The sequence below is a fragment of the Plectropomus leopardus genome, chromosome 21, assembly GCF_026936395.1.
Source record: "Plectropomus leopardus strain MGB_pleo_1.0 chromosome 21, ASM2693639v1, whole genome shotgun sequence".
NCBI lineage: Eukaryota > Metazoa > Chordata > Actinopteri > Perciformes > Serranidae > Plectropomus > Plectropomus leopardus.
In genome coordinates, this window is record NC_142196.1 from 13,984,298 (window position 1) to 14,007,273 (window position 22,976).

The 22,976-nt window shown below is 40.5% G+C and overlaps 1 protein-coding gene across 2 annotated transcripts in view; it reads left to right on the plus strand.

Annotated features, from left to right (window-relative positions):
- Positions 1-22,976, plus strand: part of sema5a (sema domain, seven thrombospondin repeats (type 1 and type 1-like), transmembrane domain (TM) and short cytoplasmic domain, (semaphorin) 5A) — a 146,949-nt gene that overhangs the window by 85,177 nt on the left and 38,796 nt on the right. For both annotated transcript variants that reach the window (XR_015775375.1, XM_042510744.2), the window contains exons 10-15: positions 3,490-3,694; positions 8,155-8,362; positions 10,157-10,274; positions 14,141-14,322; positions 15,953-16,096; positions 21,193-21,340. Coding sequence is in view for 1 of the 2 variants with exons in the window: in XM_042510744.2 (XP_042366678.1) it covers positions 3,490-3,694; positions 8,155-8,362; positions 10,157-10,274; positions 14,141-14,322; positions 15,953-16,096; positions 21,193-21,340 (1,005 nt within the window). In the remaining variant the exon portion in view is untranslated. The remainder of the gene's footprint in view (positions 1-3,489; positions 3,695-8,154; positions 8,363-10,156; positions 10,275-14,140; positions 14,323-15,952; positions 16,097-21,192; positions 21,341-22,976) is intronic.

The following is a 22,976-nucleotide window of genomic DNA, read 5'->3' on the forward strand; positions in this document are numbered from 1 at the left end:
AAGCAATGTACATATATACTGTACACAAAAACGCCCACTAAAATAGAGGTTTGTTGATTGCTGCCAAATAGGGATAATTATCACTGTGAGCTCATCACTCAACACACACACTAGTCATTGATTGAGAGCTTAATTCCCTGTCTGTCTGCAGAGAAAATCCCCCCATTTATTTGAACCACACGGATTGATCCTGCTGGGTTTATTCAGCCTATGAGTCATGTTCGCTGGGCGTTAGGAGCTAATACCGTCTCTGTGTTGTATAGGTTTTCTGTCACGCTGTAATTGCTCACTGTACAAGCGCATTCATTATTATGCTACATGTGTAGGAAAATATGTACAGTAATGAGTTTGAGCCAAATGCTGCTGGAAAGTTTTGTTATTTTAAATATTTGAAATGCAACAAATAAGAGATGTTGGTTTTCTTGCTTTCCTTTCAAAGTTATGTGTGACCATTTGGAGTTGCCTGATGTTGGACAGGGGTAGGGGGGTTTGATTTTCCCAAACCAGTCAGTAAAGACCAATGTGTACACCTGAGTGTAACATAATTTTAAAGGGCAGGTCCCTTTACGTTCTTTTCAGTGTTTCTCAAATGGAATCTCCCACTCAGTTGTTATCAAAGAGCTGTGTGTGTGTGTAGGTTAAAATGCTGAAAAATTCAATATAAGTTTGAGTGTACGTTATATTAGGTTATTTTACTGCTTTACCTAGCTCTCAGAGTCTCTCAGAAGCCACCAGATTCTATTAACAGGAACAGTAATTTTACATCCCAGCATGTGGGAGTTGCTGGTTTACCACTAACTCAACAGTTTAGGCTGTGTTTCCACCAAAAACCTTCAGTGTCATACCTTTAGAACCAAAAGTAACCCCTATGAACACATACCTAGACCCCATCCGTTCACCGGACCCTATTCTGTGATTTAGACCTGCCTCAATAGAAGCGCCTATCTTGTCTATAGTGCTCGCCATTTTTATTGTTAGACCTCATTGGTTCTGGAATGCCCCTTGACAATGCTTGACATCATCTTGACAACAACATTAGACCCACCTCTGGCACTGATTGACTAATTGTTTGTCCCTCTGTGGCGCTCATTGGTCATTTTTTATTTTAACAGAAAAACAGCTGTTTCATGTCACAGTGCTAGACAAATCAGTCAGCTGGGTGGAATAGGGAATTCCAAGGTCTGGACCCAGGCAAAATTTTGAGCCAAAAGTGATAAAATATTATATTCAGATGTAACCGGGATGCTGAAATTCTAAACAACCAGGGACACATTTTAAACAAAAGCCCATTTGGCGCACAACCTGCTGTGATACAACCATATTTCTCAGAGGTACTTATCATCCTGGCAGAGCACAGGGCATTGATGATGAGCGGGACAGCTGAGTGTTGGATGGGCCCTCAGCCAAATGACGGTTCTGTCCCTCACCTTGACTGTACCAAGGAAATCGCTACATCCGTCTCTGGGTACATTCACAGATGTCATCGACCCTCACTGGTCAGCGCCTAACTTCGTCTCACTGTAGCAGAAATACAATCATGCAGACACCGAGACACTTTGGGATTGACACACATGCAAGGACAAACCACAAAAGGAAACCTTAGACATATGTTTCTATACAGCCACACACACACACACACACACACACACACACACACACACACATGCTACACATTTCTGCCATAAGCCAGAGGGACACTGAAAGCACACAAGCACATACACACAAAGTTGCATTTTCCTGTCCTTCGGGGCTTTAATTTCCCATCTCCTGATGTGGCGAGGGCACTGATCCGTTGCCCATCCCGGGGAAGCCCACCATGATTCTCATCTGTCAGCCCAGGGAAGGCCAGGGATTGATCTGTATAAAGCGTCCATGCTGTTGCTACTGTAGCTAGTCGGCAGGAACTAATCGCCACCCAAGGTCCAGTCTCAGCTTAGTATGCTGAGGATGTGCACGGTTAGCCCGGAGCAAATCCGTGCAGTGCATTTGCAATACTATGTTCAAAACAAAAACAGTACCAGTCATTTAGGTTAGTTTAATTGTCAAGCTTTGCTTATTTTTCTTTCCTCTGCTCTGTGTGCCTTGAAGTAAGCCTATTCTTTGTGGATGGGGCCTCAATCCACAATCCTGACCCCAGCCAGGGACCTCTTTTACTGAGAAGGACATGCATGGTTAGCTTTACTCATCCAACTCTGCCTCAGCTGGCCTGGCTTTGTGCCTCACTTAGTCCCGTTCTGCTCGGTGGAAAAAAGGCTCTACATTCCCACCCTGAAAAAGCATGAATATTATCACTGTTATGTGATTATGAAAATCCAGTTGGTTTCTAAATGGTTTCTTTACTCTAAGAAGTAGGAGATATACTAGGAAAAAGGTCCATTCTAGAGCCAGTGTTTTCTTTGTCCATTCTGGGCTACTGTAGAAACAACATAACAGAATCTGTGGAAAATTACCTGCTTTGTATGTTGATATAAAATTTATCATTCTAAAGTAACTAAAACACGATGATAATAATTTTGAGGTTAAAATAAATAATGAAAACATCAGTATGAATATTATACACAATTTCTGCCAAGAGATGCCCCTATATCCTTCACACATGACCTTTAAAAAGAGTTACATAAGACTCCACTTTCAAAAAACATACTACAGCTATACTTTTGATTCTGTAATATTTTCCTCTTTTAACTCCCATTTGGAGACAGTTCACTTTATTGAACTTCCACTAATAAATGAAGACAGGGAAATATCTTCCATATTAGATACTGTATTTCACATTATAACCAAGTGCTGCAGCAATGCACGGAAACTCAACTGGGATACAGACCCTAAAGTCAACATACCTGATAAAACCAAATTAATCTTGTTTTTATGAAAATCTACCTATTTATATGACTATCTATCTGTACTTCTGTTATTACAGTTGGGCTGTTTTCAGCAGGTCCAAACAGTTTGTCTAAAAAAATTTTAAAAAAATTATTTTTATACTTTGTCCTGTGTTTAAAAGATAAAGCAACATTTAGAAAATTCCTTTTTTCTGTACGATTATGAATAGTAACATTGAAGCTCTGAAGATGAAAACATTTTTTTTAAAGATTTTTTTTGGGTGTAAAGAAAAATGAGCAGTCAGAGACATTACTATTAGAGTACCAACAAAACTCACCAGCAATATATATGCATATGAGGAAAAAATCTAATAAAAGAGCTAACTACTTGCTCAGTCAAACATTCATTCAGTCGTCTTCCATCAGCCGCGGTGTATTGACTACAAAGCCTCAAGGTTGCGAGGATGGCGAACCATCACAACGAGGCGGCAATCGACTTTAAAGGCTTGTTCATTTAATCATTCAACCCCTCTCTTTTCTCATCTCTGGTGGTATTTCTAGACAAAAATCTTAAGCATATTAGCGTAGCTGTTCATCCCAAAGAGCTCAGAGCTTTTATTAATGTAGTCAGTCAATCTTTTCCTTTATGTCCTCCCCACCTCCACAGTGCGGCACCATTGACTCCGGCTCCTATGTTAACCTGACTGAAAGAAACCTGCAGGACGCGCAGAAGTTTCTACTGATGCATGAGGTGGTCCAGCCCGTGGTTCCTGTGCCCTACTTCATGGAGGACAATGTGCGCTTTACTCATGTGGCAGTGGATGTGGTGCAGGGGAAAGACATGCTGTTTCACATCATTTACTTGGCGACTGGTAGGTACTTGGCACATGTGTATGCATTGTGTTGCCTTTTTCACAGGTTTAATGTGGGCAGGAAAATTTTGATGTTATATAAATCCAAGGCCCAATCAGGATTAAGAAATATTGTATCCAAAATATAATGACAGTTGAAGGGTTGTTTACCTTTTTAGCCAACACTGTCAGTCAAATTGGATCAAATCACACCTACACAGTGTTTGAGCACCTGATTATCATAGATTAGCATTTTAGGAGTGTTAATAAATAACATCTAATGTAGCTTTCCAAACTGGATGTTTAACTGTTGCCATCCAGTTGGCACGTTTACATGCACACTAATATTCCACCATTATTCCAGAGATGACAAAATTGATTTTGAATTTGATTCTGTTTGGAATAAGGCCTTATTCCACTTTCCGAGTCAAACATACTTTATTTGGGTTTAAGGAGCACTCTTTGGACATCTCTGTGTGTTGTCATGGATACATTGTACACAAATCAACTTGCCAACAGATTGCAAAGCTGGGGTAGACATACACGCCCAAAGGAAAAGCCCACATTTCTTGTTGGAAGAGGAAACACACCTACTTTTAAATATTATAAAAAACTTGGATATCAACAAATACCAATTATCGCAATCCCAACCTTTTCTAGAAGGAGGTTGAAGGAATGAAAGGCAGAGACTGTGTTTGTGCAGTTAAACCACCTTTCCTATGCACTCAGTGAGGCATGAGGTCAAAATGCTTCATCTGCTGTGTAAGAATTACCGGATGAGCAGCATTGCTTCGACACTATGTGGCCCATAGAGCAGAAATGCTTGAGACGTCCGCCGGCCAAGCTACATATTTCCGGTTTAGCACTAACTTGTTTGAGGATAAAATGATTCAACTGATTTGCTCCTCTAGACTTTCCAATTCTTATCGAATTAAATCCTTATGGTAAATTAAGTCATGTTGCTTGGGTTATGATGCTCAAAAATTGTTATCCACTGTTTTATAGATGTCTCCCTTTTGATGTTAGTCAATTGGAAAAAATGTTTTTAGCTGCAGGGCATCATGTGAGGGTGTAATTACACCGTTTAGCCGCTACAAAAATTGGCTTCAAAGCCCTGTGCACTTCCTGGGGTCTTGGGTTGAACAAGTCCGCCATCAGTGGAAAGCTTTGAGAAAATCCTTGCACGAGCAAAAGCATTCCACTTTTTTTATATTTTGACTTGATAAATGACGTGGTAGGGCATGTGAATCATTGTATGCCCGGCTGCGTGTAAACATTAATATTAGTGGAATATTAATTTAAATTAGCCATGCAAACAGATTAGTAGGAAGATTGTCCTTTTTGAAAGGGAAGAAAACTCTATATTTTATGCATGTAAACATAGGTAGCGCCATAAATATTGATTGTTCTTTATAGATACTTAAAACCAAGTTTTGAAGGGCTTTACGCCCTTTGAAGTGTAGTCTTTGCACATAAAAAGGTCCTGTATGAAGAACAATGAAACCAATAGATCTGTACTTCTGAGGAGGCATCAAAGCTCTGTCATCTGACCCAAGTTTGATTACTCTTTCCCTCCATATGTCCTCCATATGCACTGACAGTGCACACACCACATATCACTCCCATGCAAACCCTCACTAAGAGATCGTAGACACCATGAAACAGCCAAAAGCCATGAGTCAAAAGAAAACAGACGGGTAATTAATAACACACGCTTACAGCTCTGATTTAACCCTTACGCATTTCCCCTGTCTGAACTGCATGGCACCACCTGCTTATCAGTAGACTGTTTGATCACACTGGTGTGACAATCTGTGATGTTAGACTTGGCAAAGTGCTGAGAACAGTATCAGCTAGACACCACCAGCGTTTGGTGTCTGTGCTGTATTATGATATAACACATTATGGATTATGAACCGAGGCACTGAACAGAATTGAACGTAGTGACCCACTTCACTGTGCTAATGTACCATAGCCCCACTGGGAAATGTCAACATGATCTTCCTGTTGTTAGTCAGTGTTATTTTAGGATATCACACATGCAAGCACACACTTTCTCCCACACACACACACACACACACACACACACACACACACAAAAAAAAAAACCTGTTCCAGTTCACTGGCTCTATGCTTGGCATCTCCCTCAAAAACTCCCCTCTCATTGTTTGCATGGTGCTGTGATCAATGTAGCGTCGGACCAGAGCTGCCCACACTGCAAGTTCCCCAGACACTAACCAGACGCTAATGAAAACATCTGAAACCCTGCCAAGGCCATTGGGTAGCGCACATACTGTACCTAATCACACGCTATTATTAACGCTTAAACGCACCATGCTGATTGGGGCCATTGTGGAAAACGAGATGGCTCAAACTGGGACTCCAAAGATGTCAAGGTGTAGGATTCTATTATTCAAACATGTGGCATGCAGCACATTTCCCCTCTCTTGTTATTCAGCCCTCATTAGTAATTTTAGCCCCGCAGCAGTATTTTTCTCCTGCAGTTATCATGAACAGAATTCAGTTTAATGCAAAAAAATGTTCCTGGAAGTCCCCACTTCACCAAAATATCAATGTAGTCGTGGAGCAGAGAGTAAGTGAAGGTACGTGCCTTGAGAAAAACAGCAAAATTCATCACTCATTACATTTCACTCAGTGAAAAAGTGATTATTTAACAACAAAAGTAATTAGTTCACCCGATGTAGGATTAGATAAATCTTAAGTGTGTTGCAGCAGCACAAAGGTAATTAGTAGGCCTACAAATAAATAGAGAAAAAGTTGTACAATAAATATTGTAATGCTATGTTGTATTGTATTGTAAGAGTAATGTGATGCAAACTACTTTATGGTTAAAAAAGCATTCAGACTACTTTTTGGAGCAGAGCATCATTCATTGCTCTCCACTGACCTTGTGTTACGTGATGTTGCCTCCTTGTCATTAATGTCTTCTAGCAAACAACACAAAATTATCTGAAAGCTGTTTTGTAGTGGGATACACTTCCAATGTGGTAAAAAATCTGTAACTAAATTTTCACAAGCTGCCAAACCGAAAAACTGAACTTTAAAGCAATACAATGTGAGGCATCAGCAGGAAGTTATGGGAAAACTGACACTCTATGTGCCGGCGTGCAGTGAGCATTTCGCTCACATGGCCAAACAAACTGTAGAGGTTGAAGCTAACTTAAGTATGTGATGCCTGGTTTTGATCTTTGTTAAATAATTATCTTACCTGATGATGTTGTAAAAATCAAAGTATGTTACTTCCCGCCACTCATTGGGATAATTTCTCCAAGACTGACAAAAATAAGGAGAAGGGACACTGAGATAAATCAACAATATTTAGTTTGTCAGTATAACTTTTTCTCTCTGCACATAGCACAAGGTGCAATCCTTTGACATGCTGAAATATAGTGTTTTTAGCTAGCTAAAGGCACTTTGTTAGCCCTTAGTTGCATATTGCAGCATTGAGAGTACCACCCCTCACCAGTAATGACATTTTGTTGTGTGTAATAAAATAATTGTTACAGCAATTAGGTTGGAGGCTGGAGATAACCTTCCATGTAATGGAACATAACAGCAAAATTATTTTCTGTAAGTTAGCCATTTTGCATAGTGTAGATCTAATGGGTGTCGACTCAGGGCAGCACTCAATATCATTTCGGCATCAACATTGCAATGCATAGTATTTTTAGTTATTTGCTGCTTGATACAAATGGAAAACAGTTTTGAAATTTTGTCCATGAAATGTTTTTTGTTAGCACTTTGAGCACTAAAAGCCGATTGCCCGCATCTAGTTCCATAATTTGCTAGAGAAGGCAGATACAGCCAATGTCTCCAACACTCGGAAACTTTTGGGTGAACTGTCCCTTTAACTTTTACATTCCTTATTTTGAAACTTTGTATTAGCAATTCAGCCTTCTTCCCTCAGCATCACTATGCACCTAATTACTTTTTCCTCACCCAGGGGATTGCATGTATAATAGATTATGTTTGTTTTAACTCTCCCAAAAGAAAAGTGCCTCCAACTTCATCTCGCGGGGCCTACCTTACATAAAATAAAGGTCGGTACAATGACACGGGTTTCCTCACTCTTCTCTCTCAGAACTACAAAGTGGTTTCTTCCTTTGGAATAGCCCCTCAAAGAAAAGTAGGACAGAAATCATGTATTCAAGTGCCATACAATACCAATTCCCTGGTTGCGTTGACAGCACTGCATGTTGATGGTGTAACCGAGCTTGGCACGCCAGCCACCACCAGTCTCTTTGACAGAGTTATTTTAGAGCCTCTCTGTTCGGAAGTGATTGTTGTGTGGTTCACACTGAGTTCACATTGGCTTGTGTGCAGTTTTCATCCAAGATATATGTTTTTTGTTGTTTTTCCCCTCATCAAACTCTTCCACTACTTTACCTTTCCTTGTGCAGATAAATACCCGCCTTCTCCTTTGTGACCGAATCCTCTCTTCACTCCTCTTTCTCTTCTAGATTACGGTACTATCAGGAAAGTGCTTTCCCCTCTCAATCAGTCTACGGGGAGCTGCCTACTGGAGGAGATTGAGCTGTTCCCGCCCAGGAAGAGGCAGCCGATCCGAAGCCTGCTGATCCTGCACAGCCGCAGCGAGCTTTATGTGGGTGTAAGAGACCAGGTCATCAAGATCCCACTTAAGAGATGCAGCTACCACAAGAGCAGAGAGTGAGTACATGCACAAACTGGCACCATTTATCTCAATGGAAACTGTCAAAAGCAAATATTTACACATCGAAGTTTCAAAGCTCCCCTTTTTCATAAGATGCTCTTTATCTGAGAGGGCCAGGCCTGCGTGTTGGTCAGGGGCCTTTGCTGAGATTTAAAACCCTGTAAATCAGCTTTTGTCTGAGCCACTGGACGTGCCCAGGGCTGCCCTCTGTCTGTCTCACTGTCTTCCACTCATCATCAAATCGTGCGTTTTCCTGCCTTGCGTGCACAGCTCTGTTGCAACTCTGTGTGTGTGTGTGTGTGTGTGTGTGTGTGTGTGTGTGTGTGTGTTTAGCAGATATATTGAGTTTCTGTCTGTCTAGAAGACGCTCCATCAAGGCATAAATATTGGCAAAGAAAAACCCGAGACAGAGGCCAGGGTGTGAAAACTCACCACAAGATTGGGATCCCATCCATCATCGCACGCAGAAAAGGAGTCACACCTGCATTCCTTATCTGTCACACAATGAGCTGTTATTGGAATGCACAGAAGAATTAAGGCTACGTGTTACAGCTGTGGCTCTGTGATATATGCTGCAGCCATTACGGCATTTCATCACCTCTTTTTTTAAGAGCGCTAGAGAGAGTCAGAAGAAACAAAACAGATAAAAGAAAGAAACACAGACTGGCAGCTACAGTACAGGGAGAGTTACCGGGTTCATCACTGACATTTCTTTGAGGCGTACCTGTTTGAAATATTAGAAGGCTGCCTCTCTGTTTGTGTGCTGTGTGGTTCACTGATGGTTGGTGTATAATCAGCAAGGCCCTTAAGGCCCTCTGAAAGACAGGTATTATCTTGTTCTTTCTCCCTTTCATTGGTGCTGCTGTCGTCACCCCTGGTAACCCTGTCCATACAGATGCAGCTCATCACTTTCTGCTTTTTGTTAGCCACCCAGACGCTATGTCAGCCTCTCCGTGTGAGAGCAAGCAAGCACGAGTGTTTGCCGTTTTGCATTTTCACACGCACGGATGCATATGATCTTGTGCCCTTGCTCTTGTGCTTCATTGTTATGAAACCTGTGGACAACTTTGGTTACATTTCAGTAGGGGCATGTCAGGCTCCATTGATGCTTGTGGCTCAGAGATATGTCACTGTGCTGTCACCCCAGACACGTATTTGCATGAAAAGAGTAACATCAGGCTTTTTATTGCACTCAATAAACCACCTGAAGCAGATACGCCAAAGACAGATCCAGCTATCTTTGCCACAGTATCCTCACAGTGAATATTTGTAGGGCTGATAAGCTATTTGAGTCAGAAATGTATGTGTGTGTGTGTGGACACGAAACTATAATCCCAGTGCTTGGCTGGAGATTACCTGAGAAATCAGTCAGCACATTGTGTTAAGACGCAATTTTAGGATGCTGATGCAATGTAAGCATTGTAGAGAACTGCAATACTCTTATTAACATTTTTCTCCTGCCTTACTTATCTCTCCTTTCTTCTCTGTCACTTGAGGAGCTTCTCTCCTATGTTAATTTGCTTTGCTCTCGCCTCTCTTTCTACACCTCTACACAATCTCTTTCCCTCCTGTTTCCCTGTCTCTCCTTTGCTGCTGTCTCCCATCTTATCTCTGCCATTTCCTATTTTTCCATCCATCATTTCTCTGAACACCTTATCTCCCAGCTTTCTCCACTACCTTTGTCTCAACCTGACATTAGATTTCATGTCCTGTCACAAAGAAGAGCTGTCTGTATCCACATGTGACTGGTTATTAAAAGCACATTAAAGGTGAATTTATTGTCCTTCCAGAGCCTGTGTTGGAGCCAGGGACCCATACTGTGGTTGGGACCTGTTATTGAAGAAATGCACCACGCTGGAGGAAAGTGTCAGGATGAGCCAATGGGAACAGAGCATCTCAAAATGCCCTGTGAGTATCAAAGAGCTGCTGCTTCATCTGTAGTTGACTTGCTTTTTACGTGCCTCCTTTGCTGTCTCTGCTTTGAAACTTTTAAGTTTGGAGGAAACACAATTATCCTTACTCCATGGTCGCTCTCTCCTCCACATGAATTTAATACTTACATTCATCGTTGCTCCTCTCCTTTGAGCGCTACAGCCTGCTCTGTATTCTCTCCAAACGCTCACAACTTACAAGCAACATCCCCTAAAACCAGCCTGCCAAACATACATCTTCGCCAAAGAAAAGCATCTTGGGGGCTCAACAACTTGACTTTAAGGCAGCGACGTGTACGCCGGGAATGATCTAGAGGGCTGCCTCAATCATTCACCTCTGACTGCTTGTTCATTAGAAGAACAGCTCTTCCATTTATTTTAACGCGTACCAAATTTGGGAGCAGTATTAGGGGGGTGGTAAGCCTATCAATTCCAGCATGGCTCCGCTCTTTTTTTTCTTTCAACGTTTCACAGACATCATTTTCAAGCCAGTCACAGCGGAGAGTGCTGTGTGCTTCCGTGCCCTTTTATGTGGCTTCATGTTCAGAGGAATATTTGGCAGTCAAGCCACTGAGCACCCAGTGGCATCTGTCAGCAGAGCTGTGGCAGAAACTTGGCTAACATCGCATCCTCACATGCATTCAAATATACAGTAAACATGGCCACACACAATCATGCATGCTCATGAACAGGCACAGGCATTATTATTTCGCCAAGTTACCACTGGCTGCAACTCGACTTTTTTTTTTCCTAAGCCAGAGACTGAAATTAATCAGAGTAATACTGTAGTCATTACTACGTCAAACGTGGTCATACCTTCATTTAAGGTATCTCGTCCTAAATCTAAGTCTTTTTTTGTCTCGATGTTCCAACAAAATAGAACTCAAAATTAATATTACCAAAAGTTTTAAATCTTGGCTCATGAAAATACTGCATTTCAAAAATAAACTTTGATACATTTTTGTCTGTATAGCACTTTTCAAAACATAGTTACAAACTGCTTTACTGAACAAAATAAAAAAAGCATACCTTCAAAATGTAAACAGCAATAGCATAATTATAAACTAAATAAAAACACTGGACATGGGCCTAGACCAGTAAAAAAATGCTCAAATGATTAAAGGATAGAAACTAGGCAAACAACAGATTTACTATTTAAAGAAGTCGTCTTGTAAAAATTGGTAACATTTGTCAACAATAACCAGCTGTTCTCTACCCAGCTCCAAACAAGAAGCAGCAAACTTGACAAGTCATAGTTTAATTCAGTGTGTATCTGATCCAGCAACCAGCATTTATTTTTGAGAGAAATCTTAATTATTTAAATGGTTCCCCCCTCATTTCCATGATCTCCTTCCACTAAAATAGTGCAGCTAACCAGCGGATGCTTGAAGTGAGTTGAAGCGACAAATTGTAAAGCTTTTACACAAATGTGTTAACTCTTTACGGATTATATTGATGCTGAATTCACAAGAATACTATTGATATAACACCTTTTATCTTGTGTTTCTAGTTACATGTTTTTCCGGAAAGTTATGGAATTCTTATTATTTTGTAATTCTTAAAGGTAGTTTGGTGTAATTTTCCACCAGGGGCAAGATGGAAAATTATATCAAAGGGGTTGTATTCTTGTAATAGAGACCCAGCAGGATCACGAGTCTTTAATCTCATAGTGAGTAAAAACTATTTTTTAAATGTGACAGGGTGTCAGACTAGTCAACACTAGTCTTTTCAAAGTATTTTGAAGGAATAGTTCAACGTTTTGCTCTCTTCCAAAAGTTAAATGATATAAATACCACTCTCGTGACTGTACTGTGAGCATGAAGCTGGACCTTGTTGACAGTTAGCTTGGCATAAAGACTGAAAACGGGAAAAAGCTAGCTTGGCTTTGTCTAAATATGAATAAATCCACCTATCAGCATCTTAGGCTCATTAAGCAATATGTTAATTAGTGAACTTTAGATGTGCCAGAAGGTTTTTCATACTGCTGCTCAGTCTTTATGCTAAGCTTAAATAACTTTCAAAAAAACTGTAACTTTGAATGCATGATCTGATCAGAGACGATGTCCATGTTTCCATCAGCAGTGAAGCCACCAACTTTAGTTTTGATGTACTTTCATTTGGCCGCATACCACTGCCCACACCAGTGATGGAATATGTATTTACTCACTTAACCTTGGTCTAACCAGGTCCAGTCTGTTTAGAGTGAGCATGAATTAACTTTGGCAGTAATAATTTTGTATGCAGACAGAGAAAAATGGCGGTACAATGGGGCTTGTGAAGCCAGACCAGAAACGGGAAAATTGTCTGCCTGCAGGGATTCAATGCTAAAATGTGAAGACTGAAAAACAAGAAGTTGTCTTTTATCACAGTTACTGTTTCACTCCCTATGAGTCTAGTAACAGTTTTGAAAGTGGTTAAACTGGCTCAATGTCTGCTCTGCTGCTTTCTCCCGCAAAGCAGAAGAGTGGAGCTGGAGGCCAGTTATGGCTCTGCACACTGAGTTACGTTGTGTAGGCAGACAGGCGATAAGCTTTACCAACTTATTCACTAACGCCATCTGGCTCCACAGCTCCACGTCTATATGAAAACAAGCAGAAATTAGTTTCTCTGTAGTTTTAGGGAAGGTACAAGTCTCATTCGCTTTGCTGTATGTTTCCACTCACGTAAAATGGAAATTTCAACTCAATAAATGTTTTTGTGAAGAACCCACTTTGCCTAAAAGTAATTTTAATCAACCCCCACTCCAAAAACATGATGTTACAATATTCTGTAGAATAAAAAAAGAGACAGCTGTTGTAATTTCAGCCTGTGAAAACAACTTTTACTGTTATAAGCGGCATTAAGCATGAGTGCTTTTCATCATCCTTCACACTTCTCTATCATCCTGTTTCTGGTATCCTTTCATTTCTGTTTTCCTATTTTAATAAAATAAATTACAAATGTACTCTCTCAATTTGAAAAAGAGTCCTTTATCTGTTTTTATAGGTATTTTTTATTACTTTTCAGAGACAAATAGCATAAAATAAATGTCATATAGATGCACTATATTATGGTTTTAGTTGTAAATGATTTGTGAAAGAGATGTGATACTGTCTGCCTCATTCTAGTTGTTTGCTTTCTAGGCAGCCTTTGATGCAAATGTTGTCTGTCTTAGCCAAGCGTCCCCCATTTAGGCACACGGCAGAGTTCAATTACCACAAAGAGCATAGGGCAGATGTTATTTCTGCTTCTGCCAAAGCAGCTGATGATCACGCTCTCTTTTCTCTGTGTATGAAAGAGTTCTTTGCATTTTTAAATCACCCTGAAATGTAGCAGCGACATGGCTCATATCATCTGCGGCGCTGAATCTCACACCGCTGCGTTTTTGTATTTAGCTCGTGTGCCCAGGACATCACTCGTAATTCATAGCTCCTGTAATATCTGAGCCTTCCTGTTTCATTCTGTTTTGCCTCAGATGTCTATTTATGCTGCCACTTTTATTTCCTCGTATTTCTGTCCTTTGAATGTGTCCATTCACGGCTTTCATTTCCCTTTCTGAATCTCTCTTTTGCCGTTCTAGAATCTCATCATATCCGGAGACAATTTTCATATATCTTCCTCGTGTTTACAGCACATTTTTGTCCGTATAACTTCACAATTTCGGATGTGCTGCAGATGATGTAATGCCGTTATTTTTGCATCTATTTGAGGGAAATTGATTTCTGTTTGCATCCACCATAGCCATGGGCTGCGTTTCCCAGAGCAATACATTCCTGAGAGCATCCAGTGTAATGCAATGACCAGTTTCTCAGAAAAGCCATTACTCTCAAACATTTTATTTTTGGCCCTTTTCATTGCTTACAGATCCGTAATGTTACTGTTGATGGAGGCTTTGGTGCCTGGTCAGGCTGGTCCACATGTAGTCATAATGACGGAGGCAGCGCTGGGTCGTGTCTGTGTCGCACACGAGCCTGTGATAACCCCGCTCCTCAGTGTGGTGGCCAGCAATGCTACGGCATCAGCGTCGAGGTCGCCAACTGCTCAAGGTACATTTTTGGTTGATACACATCTCTAATTCTTTCTTCTCTTTGTCTATAGTCTATGAATATGTATGTTCCTGTCTCAGTAAAAGAGAGGGTGATGGAGGGGTAAAGGGATAAGTGTAAAAATGTGTTTGTGTTAATTCCTGCACCCTCACACCTACAAGTCAGTAATCATACACATTTAATTGTCCTGTGCTGCCTTTTCTGTGTCAGTTATTTAGGGCTAACAAGTGTTGATTGGGTGTTTTTTTTTTCACTCTCTCAGCTGACTTATTCCTGATTTTGACACTTTCGGAGTTAAAATTAACTGTTGCCAGTTGCCATTAAACATACTCTAAAAATGAAAGATACATGTAAGTCGATGAGGGGAAGCAAATACATATAGTCTTCTTTATTAAAGAAGTATTTCACTGCTGAAAAGAAGGTCTTTTGATAAATCTAGGCCATCTTTGCAGTAGAGAGACACAAATACTTTTAAAATTGGTGCTACATGACCAGAGAAAACATAGAAGAGAACTGTGGCATTCACATTTGCTTAAGAGGCAGAAAACCTCCAACTTCTAAAATGCAATGTGCCTCACCAGACCACTAAATGTTCCTGCTGGCAGGTGTCGTAATGAGAACTTGTCCATTTGACACAATGACTGGTAACAAATAACCTCGTATTACAGCTAAACAGGAAGCTAAAGCATGTTTGAAAACATATGAAGCAAGAAATATGCAACTCAATGACAGAATTTTCTTTTCTTTTTCAAACTGAGCTGTTTAGTTTTACAGTTTGATCTTTTAGTTTTTTCGGCCTCTGTTTTTACTGTGTCTCAAATTCTAGCTAATAGAACTAAACAGTGCATTATAATATTTTTCTGAAACATTTTAGAAGAGAAATAGGCAGTACAGTGACAGTTAATCAATCAGAACTGCCTATTTTGTACCATTTGATCCGAGTCTGGCAGTGGCAGAGGGGGGTGGGTCTGTGTCTTGGACCACCTCTATACCCTTTGTTTCCATGGTGGTGACATGGGCAGCTGGCAGCACTAAATACAGCCTGTAGTTCGAGCAACAGCCCTGAGAGCCAGTGCAACTCTGCCAGATGACACGTTTTGCGTCCTCTGGCAGCGTTTTGCTGGTTGAAATGGGGATAACTAGGCGTTGGTTAGATGGAGGGAAGTTTACCACAATTAAATTACACATACATTGTTATGATACAAAGCTGACTGAAAATTGGTTAAGTATCCCTCTAATTCATTTATCAGTTCTTTTTCTTCCAACATTAAATTAATCTTTCAGTCTAATCCATGTGTGAAAGTAGTAACCTGAGGCCAAATGAAATACCTTAAATCATTTCATCTGACTAGCAGTAACAAACATGTGAAATTAAAACTGAAACAGGAGCAGGAAAAAAACAGCTAATCAATATGTACTAAAGCCGTACCACAGAAATGCTTTGTGTGTCTTCTTTATTCATCTCTTGAAATAAGAGGTAACAGACATTTCATCAACTACTGAGATTAATGTGATTTAATAGTTAAAATCCTCTTGCTTTAAACATGTTTTTGTGTTCTTCCAGCTGTCATCACCTCTCCATCAGTAGCTAAGATAGCTAAGACTGATGTTGCTCTCTGTTTTTCCATAGAAACGGAGCGTGGACTCCCTGGACTTCCTGGTCTCCCTGCAGCACCAGCTGTGGCATTGGCTTCCAGGTCCGTCAACGCTCCTGCAGCAACCCGACCCCTCGCCACGGCGGACGAGTGTGTGTGGGCCAGAATCGCGAAGAGAGGTACAGCAAACATCCACCCACAGACGCTTACATGTTTATACATTCATTTACATGTACTGATTAAAGCAAATGCGAGATGTACATGTGTTTGTGTTTCTGTGTGTGTGTTGAAAGAAGCTGTTTTGCTCCATAAATCTGCAACCTGCATTTTCTGAACTGCAGGTTGCAAATTAAGGAACAAAATGACTTTCACTGTGACTTTTTCTTTTCTTTTTTTCCCCTCACTTCTGTCCAACTTTGTGACAGCCAATTAAGGAATGAGTGGGATAGGCCTGCGCTTGGGTAATTATCTGGCTTTCACACACAGGCCGAGTCCACGTTTTGAAGCTTTGGAGGCTTTGCCGTTGAATAATCGCCTTTTTAAAGATGTGTTTGTGTGGTTTCTAAGCAACCTTCAAGGCCTGAAAAAAAACCTGTTTTTCAAGGAGAAAGTATGAGAAGAAGCACAAAGAGACATGCAAAGCAACCCAGGTAGAGCAGGTCAAGAGATTCTTGCAGTTAAAGTTCTCTCAATTTATTCTGGTTGCCTCAAACTTAAGTTTAACGTTTGCCGAATCAGAAAAAACGACTGAGGAAAACTGTGACAGCTTCCATGGTGTTTGAAAATTAGTCAACTGTGGCTATATTACAATATTTCAATTCCATCTTAATAGAGACTGGTGTTTCTTTATGAACTGAGGCATTCTTTGTCTGTGTCCATCATCCTTGTTTCTCCAAGCGTGGTATCCTGCTGATGTTTTTCATCCAACTCCTGCTGGTAGCCAGAGGTGGAGGCAGAAAAAAAGTGCAAATAAATACAGTTCAGAGGGTACAGGGAAGGAAAAGGGAGAAATAAATTGTTACCAATCGTTACCACGGCAACGGAAACAGCATTGCGACGGACGAGTAATTGGATACGGCCTTCAAGGATGAACCTTATATTACATCCTTTTTTTCGCTTCTTTCTCTGCACTTTTTCATTTCCTCTCTCCCTCCTTTAACCTTCCACTTTCCTCTTTCTTACTCACTCAAGCTCCTGGTGGAGCAGTTCTTTTCTCAAGGACTGCTCCACCAGGGGCTCTGAGAAAAAAAAATATATGGAGTAACAGCCACAGCTCGGTTACTCACGTACCTCACCAAAATTTTTTTTTTTTAAAAAATCGCTGGCTGGCACTAAAGACCACAGGAGGCCAGAGGCAGGTTCTGCCACCCCCTCTCTTTCTCTTTAGTCCCCTTTGTTTCATCTCCCCTTCCTGCTCTCCGTACTTGCTCTGTTCAGCTATTTAAAACACCTTAGGCCAGTTAGGGGCCAGCTGTGAGGGCTGGAAGAGGATCTTTGCATGGGAGGAGCGAGAGTCTTTGTGTGCTTCAGTGTGTGTGTGTTAGAGAGAGAGAGACAGATGGACAGTAAGGTAGAGCGACAGAAAGAGAAAATGTGTTAACAGATGAATTATGCTTTGTCAGTTTGAGTCTGCCTGAGGGAGTAAAGGATCGGGATGCTAGAAAAATGTTTTTGTGTGTGTTCAATATGAGCACATCCAGGTGTGTCAGGCATGTATATCCCCATTGCTCTTGAAGAAATGAGAAAAGCTTCTCATTTTAAGTTAAACCCGTGTAATGTTGTCCAAAAACTTCCACCACATCTGTTGTTTATAGTTGCCCATGTGTGAAATCGGTCTTCTGTAAAGACTTCAGTCCGCATGGCATGAAAAAGACTGGCACTTTATCAGTTTTTTGCGCACTGAACGATTCTTTTAATGCTGTGAAAGAGTTTTATTTTATGGGGCGCAGGCCTCCTTTTAGAGGTGTTAGGCGTCTGCATTAAACCTCGCTACTCTCTTTGTTCTTCCCAAGTTGCCTCGAATACCCTGTTCGGATTAATGCTCAAGACTTATGTCAAAACATGCATGCATACGGCGTGAGCTCGTGTGTACACGTATTTGTAAGGAAGGCTAAATCTAAACCTCTTCTCTCACCTCTTCTTTCTTTAGCCAACAGCCTTCTCATAAGTTTGGCCCTGATTGTTTGCAGCAGGCAGAGCTTTTAAAGATAAAGCAAATGTTCTGAAACCGGCCGTGCACGACAGCGCTATGGGCTTAAATCTGGCTGGTTAATGCCTGCATTTATGAACCTTCTGTTGGTATTTCCCTCAGCACACTGACACCGTCCACTATGCTTACTCAGCCTATAGCGAGTAATTAGGAGCGTTTTAGTCTGATCAGCTCTGTGTGTTTTTAGAGTGAGTAGACAAGGATATGATGGACTAAAGCTATGACTTGTCTGGGGTGATTAAAGTGTGTATGATGATTATTTTAGGCTCTAAATCTGCTTCACATTAATCGCCATGGTTTTTCATTGTGCTAGGGTGCAGCAGGGCTTTTGGGTCTGCATACAAGTCTGTGTGCATCTGTGTATGTGCATCTTTCTTCTCCTCTCAGTTTTACACAAGATTGTAATCCACACCTCCCCTGACTTCTCCACACTCCTGTTTCCCCACTGTATCATCCCACTACAAGGGTGCAGATTAGTAAAAGTGAAAAGAGAAGACACTGCTCTGAGGATTTTTACAACCAGGGTATACAGAATGTAGCTTTTGATTTGCCGCGAACAATAGCAGAATATTTGGGAATAGTACAATGGAAATACCCAGCCTGAGCCTCTGGAGGAAGGGTATAAAGTTAAAGCTATTTTAGCACAAGAAGACTCAGTTTTCCTCAAAAGGCACCCATGTGCCAAAACACAACAAAATAGCAATAAAAGCAATTTTATAGTATGCGTAAAAGTTATAAAATACATTATATGGCTCTAATAAGGCTGGCAATCGTCTGTCGTTATTGTATAATGAGGACTGAGTAATTAAGTATTTTAGACATCGCAGTAATCCTGTCTTGTAAAACGATGTAATTAGAGATGATGCATGCATCTTTGTGGCTTTTTTAATAGGCTGTATCAATGAATTATGCAAAATGCATATGCACGTTCATTAAGATTTGAGATGGAATTTTCTTAGATGTGCTTTTATGCAACACTAGCCATTACGCCATGAACAGAAATACACCACTGAGCCGTCTTTGGTGGCATGATTCAATCAGATGTTCTGGTTCACAGTGCACCGTGTTCTCTGTAAGGCAAGGCCACATCAAAGAAACATGTTGGGTTTGTTCAAGTTTTTTTTTTTCTAAAGAGAAGTTTACATGCCTTTTCAGACATCCCTGTCTTGTGGTATGAGCTCTTTGTAGCTATTTCAATTCCGTGGCAAGGTTTCAGAAGTGTGGTGACGTCCCCAGTGCCCCTCACATATAATTTGAGTGTTCTGACAGATAAAGTAGCTATTCCATGTTCCACACACCACTCAGAGGACACTTTCATACATGATCCACTTACACGCACCAAGTATAAGCTAAGCTCTATAGACAAAGCTTGCAAACCACCTTACATCACTTCGTAGTTAAACTTGTAACTACAGTGCACAATCTGGTAATTACATTAGGGACATTTAATCAAAAATGCACATTTTTCCTCTTACCTATAGTGCTATTTATCAGTCTATATTTTTGTTTGAGTTGTAGAGTGTTAGAGATATCGGCAATAGAGATGTCTGCCTTCTCTCCAACAAAATGGAACTAGATGGCCCTCAACTTGTGGTACTAAAAAAAAAAATACATTTGAAAAACTCAACAGCAATGTCTCTTTCCAGAAATCATGACCCAGTCACTCAAGATAATCTGCAGACCTTGTTGTGAACAATTTCACGTAGTAACTATTTTCTTGCTACCAAACTACACCAACCAATCATACTGGATATGCTTTGTGGGATGAAAATATTTCCAGTGGCCAGCTGCATTAGATTTTTTGTGTTACTTTTATCAAAAAAGACAACAGCAGTCCTTCAGAGTTCAATGCGAAATACTGAGAGTCTTCAAAGTTTGCACACAGAAAACTGAGCTGGTCCCAGGAGCTGACTGAACTGTCTCAATATTACATTCACCTTTATGCTGTTCACATTCCCCTCCTGTTGTGGGCCTTGTTGGTAGTGCCCTCCTACTGCTACGCCCTCTGATCTCTACTCCCTACTCTTGCCACAATTGTTTCTTATCCTCTGAACATCATGAAATCACCTGAGTGCAGATGGCACACACACGCACAAACTTGAGTATAGACTGTGGCGGATCTATAAGCAAATAGGCAGCTGTTGCAACGACCCATAAGGGAAATGGTGGAGTGTATGTGGAGCGCATTGTAATACGAGAAAATGAAAGGGTAAAACCATTCTGGGGCGCAGTACAAAACAAAACAAAACAAAACAAAACAAGAAGAAGATAAAAATCTGCAGGTTAGTACACACATATTATTATTATTATTATTATTATTATTATTATTATTATTATTATTATTATTATTATTATTATTATTATTATTATTATTATTATTATTATTTCATTTATTTTTACTGTTTTTGTTTTATACTTATTTGTTCGCTAAGTCATTTATTTGTGTTGTTTTCTTAAGATTCTCTTTACTTTAACGCGTTTGTTCCGAAACTGAGTGCAGATTGTGAATGTATTATCTTTTAGCTCACATCTTGATTAACAACAACAACAACAACAAAAAAGATAAATGATAATTATGTTTATTGATTGACTGAATTTATTGATACATTTATTTGAGTAAAAAGTTAATAAATGTTTCCCACATTTATATCTCGCACTGTGAAGAGCATTAGCCTCTTGCTTCCCTCTGACAGGTCTAATTTGGTAAAAAGAAAATAAATCCGCTATGCAACTGCTCACAACAAGGTCTGTGGATTATCTTGGGTAACTGGGTCATGATTTCTGGAAAGAAACATTGCTGTTGAGTTTTTTTAAAATGTATTATATAGTATTATATTGGAGAGAAGGCAGACATCTCTACGGCCGATATCTCCAGCACTGTGCAACTCACACCAAAACAATCTAGACTGATAAATAGCATTACAGGCAAGAGAAAAAATATGTATGTTTGATTTGGTGCTGAACTCTCCTTTAAAAGATGCATTTTTTTTTAATAATAACAATAGATTGAATCAATTGAATCAACAATTGAAAGAGTTTCCAACATATCTCACTCTTCCTTCCTAGGTACTGTAATGAACACCTGCCCTGCCCACCCCATGTGTACTGGTCGGCCTGGTCGGCATGGGAACGCTGCACCGTGCCCTGTGGCGGTGGCATCCAGTCACGACGCAGAACCTGTGAGAATGGCAACGACTGTCCCGGGTGTGGTCAGGTATGTCACACAGAACAATAGCCATCACATCCTCATATCCGCCTCTCTCTATCTGTCTCTTCATTGTTTAGGAAGTCATCCTAAGCCATTTGATGCGATGAGCAGTCAGCGGTGATGAAATTGGAACATCTAACACAACCAAATCCCCTGGCTATATTTATATACAGTGGCAGCAGCCATCAGATTTATTACCAAGACATATTTAATACCACACACACACACAGTAATCACTCCTCATATGAATAGGCTTATTTTCTGCCACAAAGCTTTCTCCAAAGCGCGGATGATGCAAGGAAGTGTTGAAATATGAGCGTCCTCCTTGTTGACAGAATTATGTGATGCTCGTGTTATTTCTGCTGCTATTTTCACACACAAACTCATTCCCACAGTCCTGGTAAAAATAAGCAAGAATGAACATGATAGCTGTAGTGTCTCATGTCCCTCTTGGAAATGGATTAAAGAATGTGGGTCAGGGTCTTGTGGATGCATGGGGATCCTTGAAGTGTGTTTTTGCTTGTTTGTTGCCTTTTTTTTCCATCATTTTGATAGAAATTTGAGTTTTTGTTGGATTGGGGATAAAATGATCCTTAAACCTGACTTTTTCTAAATGGCTAGTTTAAATTTAGAGTTTAGATTCAAGAGTAAAATCAGGATTTGACATGTGTTGGAAGCTGTTTAAATTCACGTTAATATGTGCGCCTTCACAGTCTGTATGTATGCCGAATACATTTTCAAACACAGGCATTTTGTGTAAAATTAAAAGCATGTTAGATTAAAGAAAAATGCTGAAAAAGCATTCAATGACCCAAATCACATTAAGCTAAAAGAGCACATCCCACAGGTTGTGTAATGGCCCGTTGTGCTGCTAAATAACACACTGCCAGCACTATGAAACATCCCACACACAGGCCTTACAACCTCAACAGCATATATAGTATCTGATAATTGCCCATGACACATTAGTAGCTGCAGAACACCCCAAATGAAAAGACTGACCTCCCATTAAGTAGCAATTGAGCAGTTGCAACGTATCATCTCATGCACATTCCCATCAGATGGCAGCTGTCTTTTTTCTGTCAATGCGCAGAGACCATTATCCTCACAGAAGCATCCTGGGAATGCATCGACATTCCTGGAGGAGCTCAGTTCAGAAAAGGAAAGAGATGACGAGCACGAGGGAGTCTCAGCACCTCGTCACTGCTGTCTCCAAAAGGGGAAGCCTGAGTGTCTGTAGTTGTGGGTATTTTTGATGTTTGAGCTCACTGAGCAAGAGATGTTAGAGATGGTTGTTTTTCGGTGTCAGGGGAGGGGACAGTTTCACAGTGATTACAAACAAAGAAGTTACATTCCCTTTTGTTTTGTTTTGTTCCCTCGTTGACTCCTTGTCTTTGGCCACTGCGACATGGACTTAATTGGGGCCATCTCAGCCACCAGAGTTGTAATTACATGCAGATTTCAGAGACTCCTTTCCAGGGGGGGACTTTATTTGGACAGCTTGGCTAACTTGTATTATAGCTGCATATTTACTCTGATCAAAGAAACATTTGCCGCCTTCCATTTACAACCCTGATAAGGTGCTTTAAGGCACAGCTGTCAATGTTTAACAATTACTTCCATGCACTTAAAGCCCCTTAAG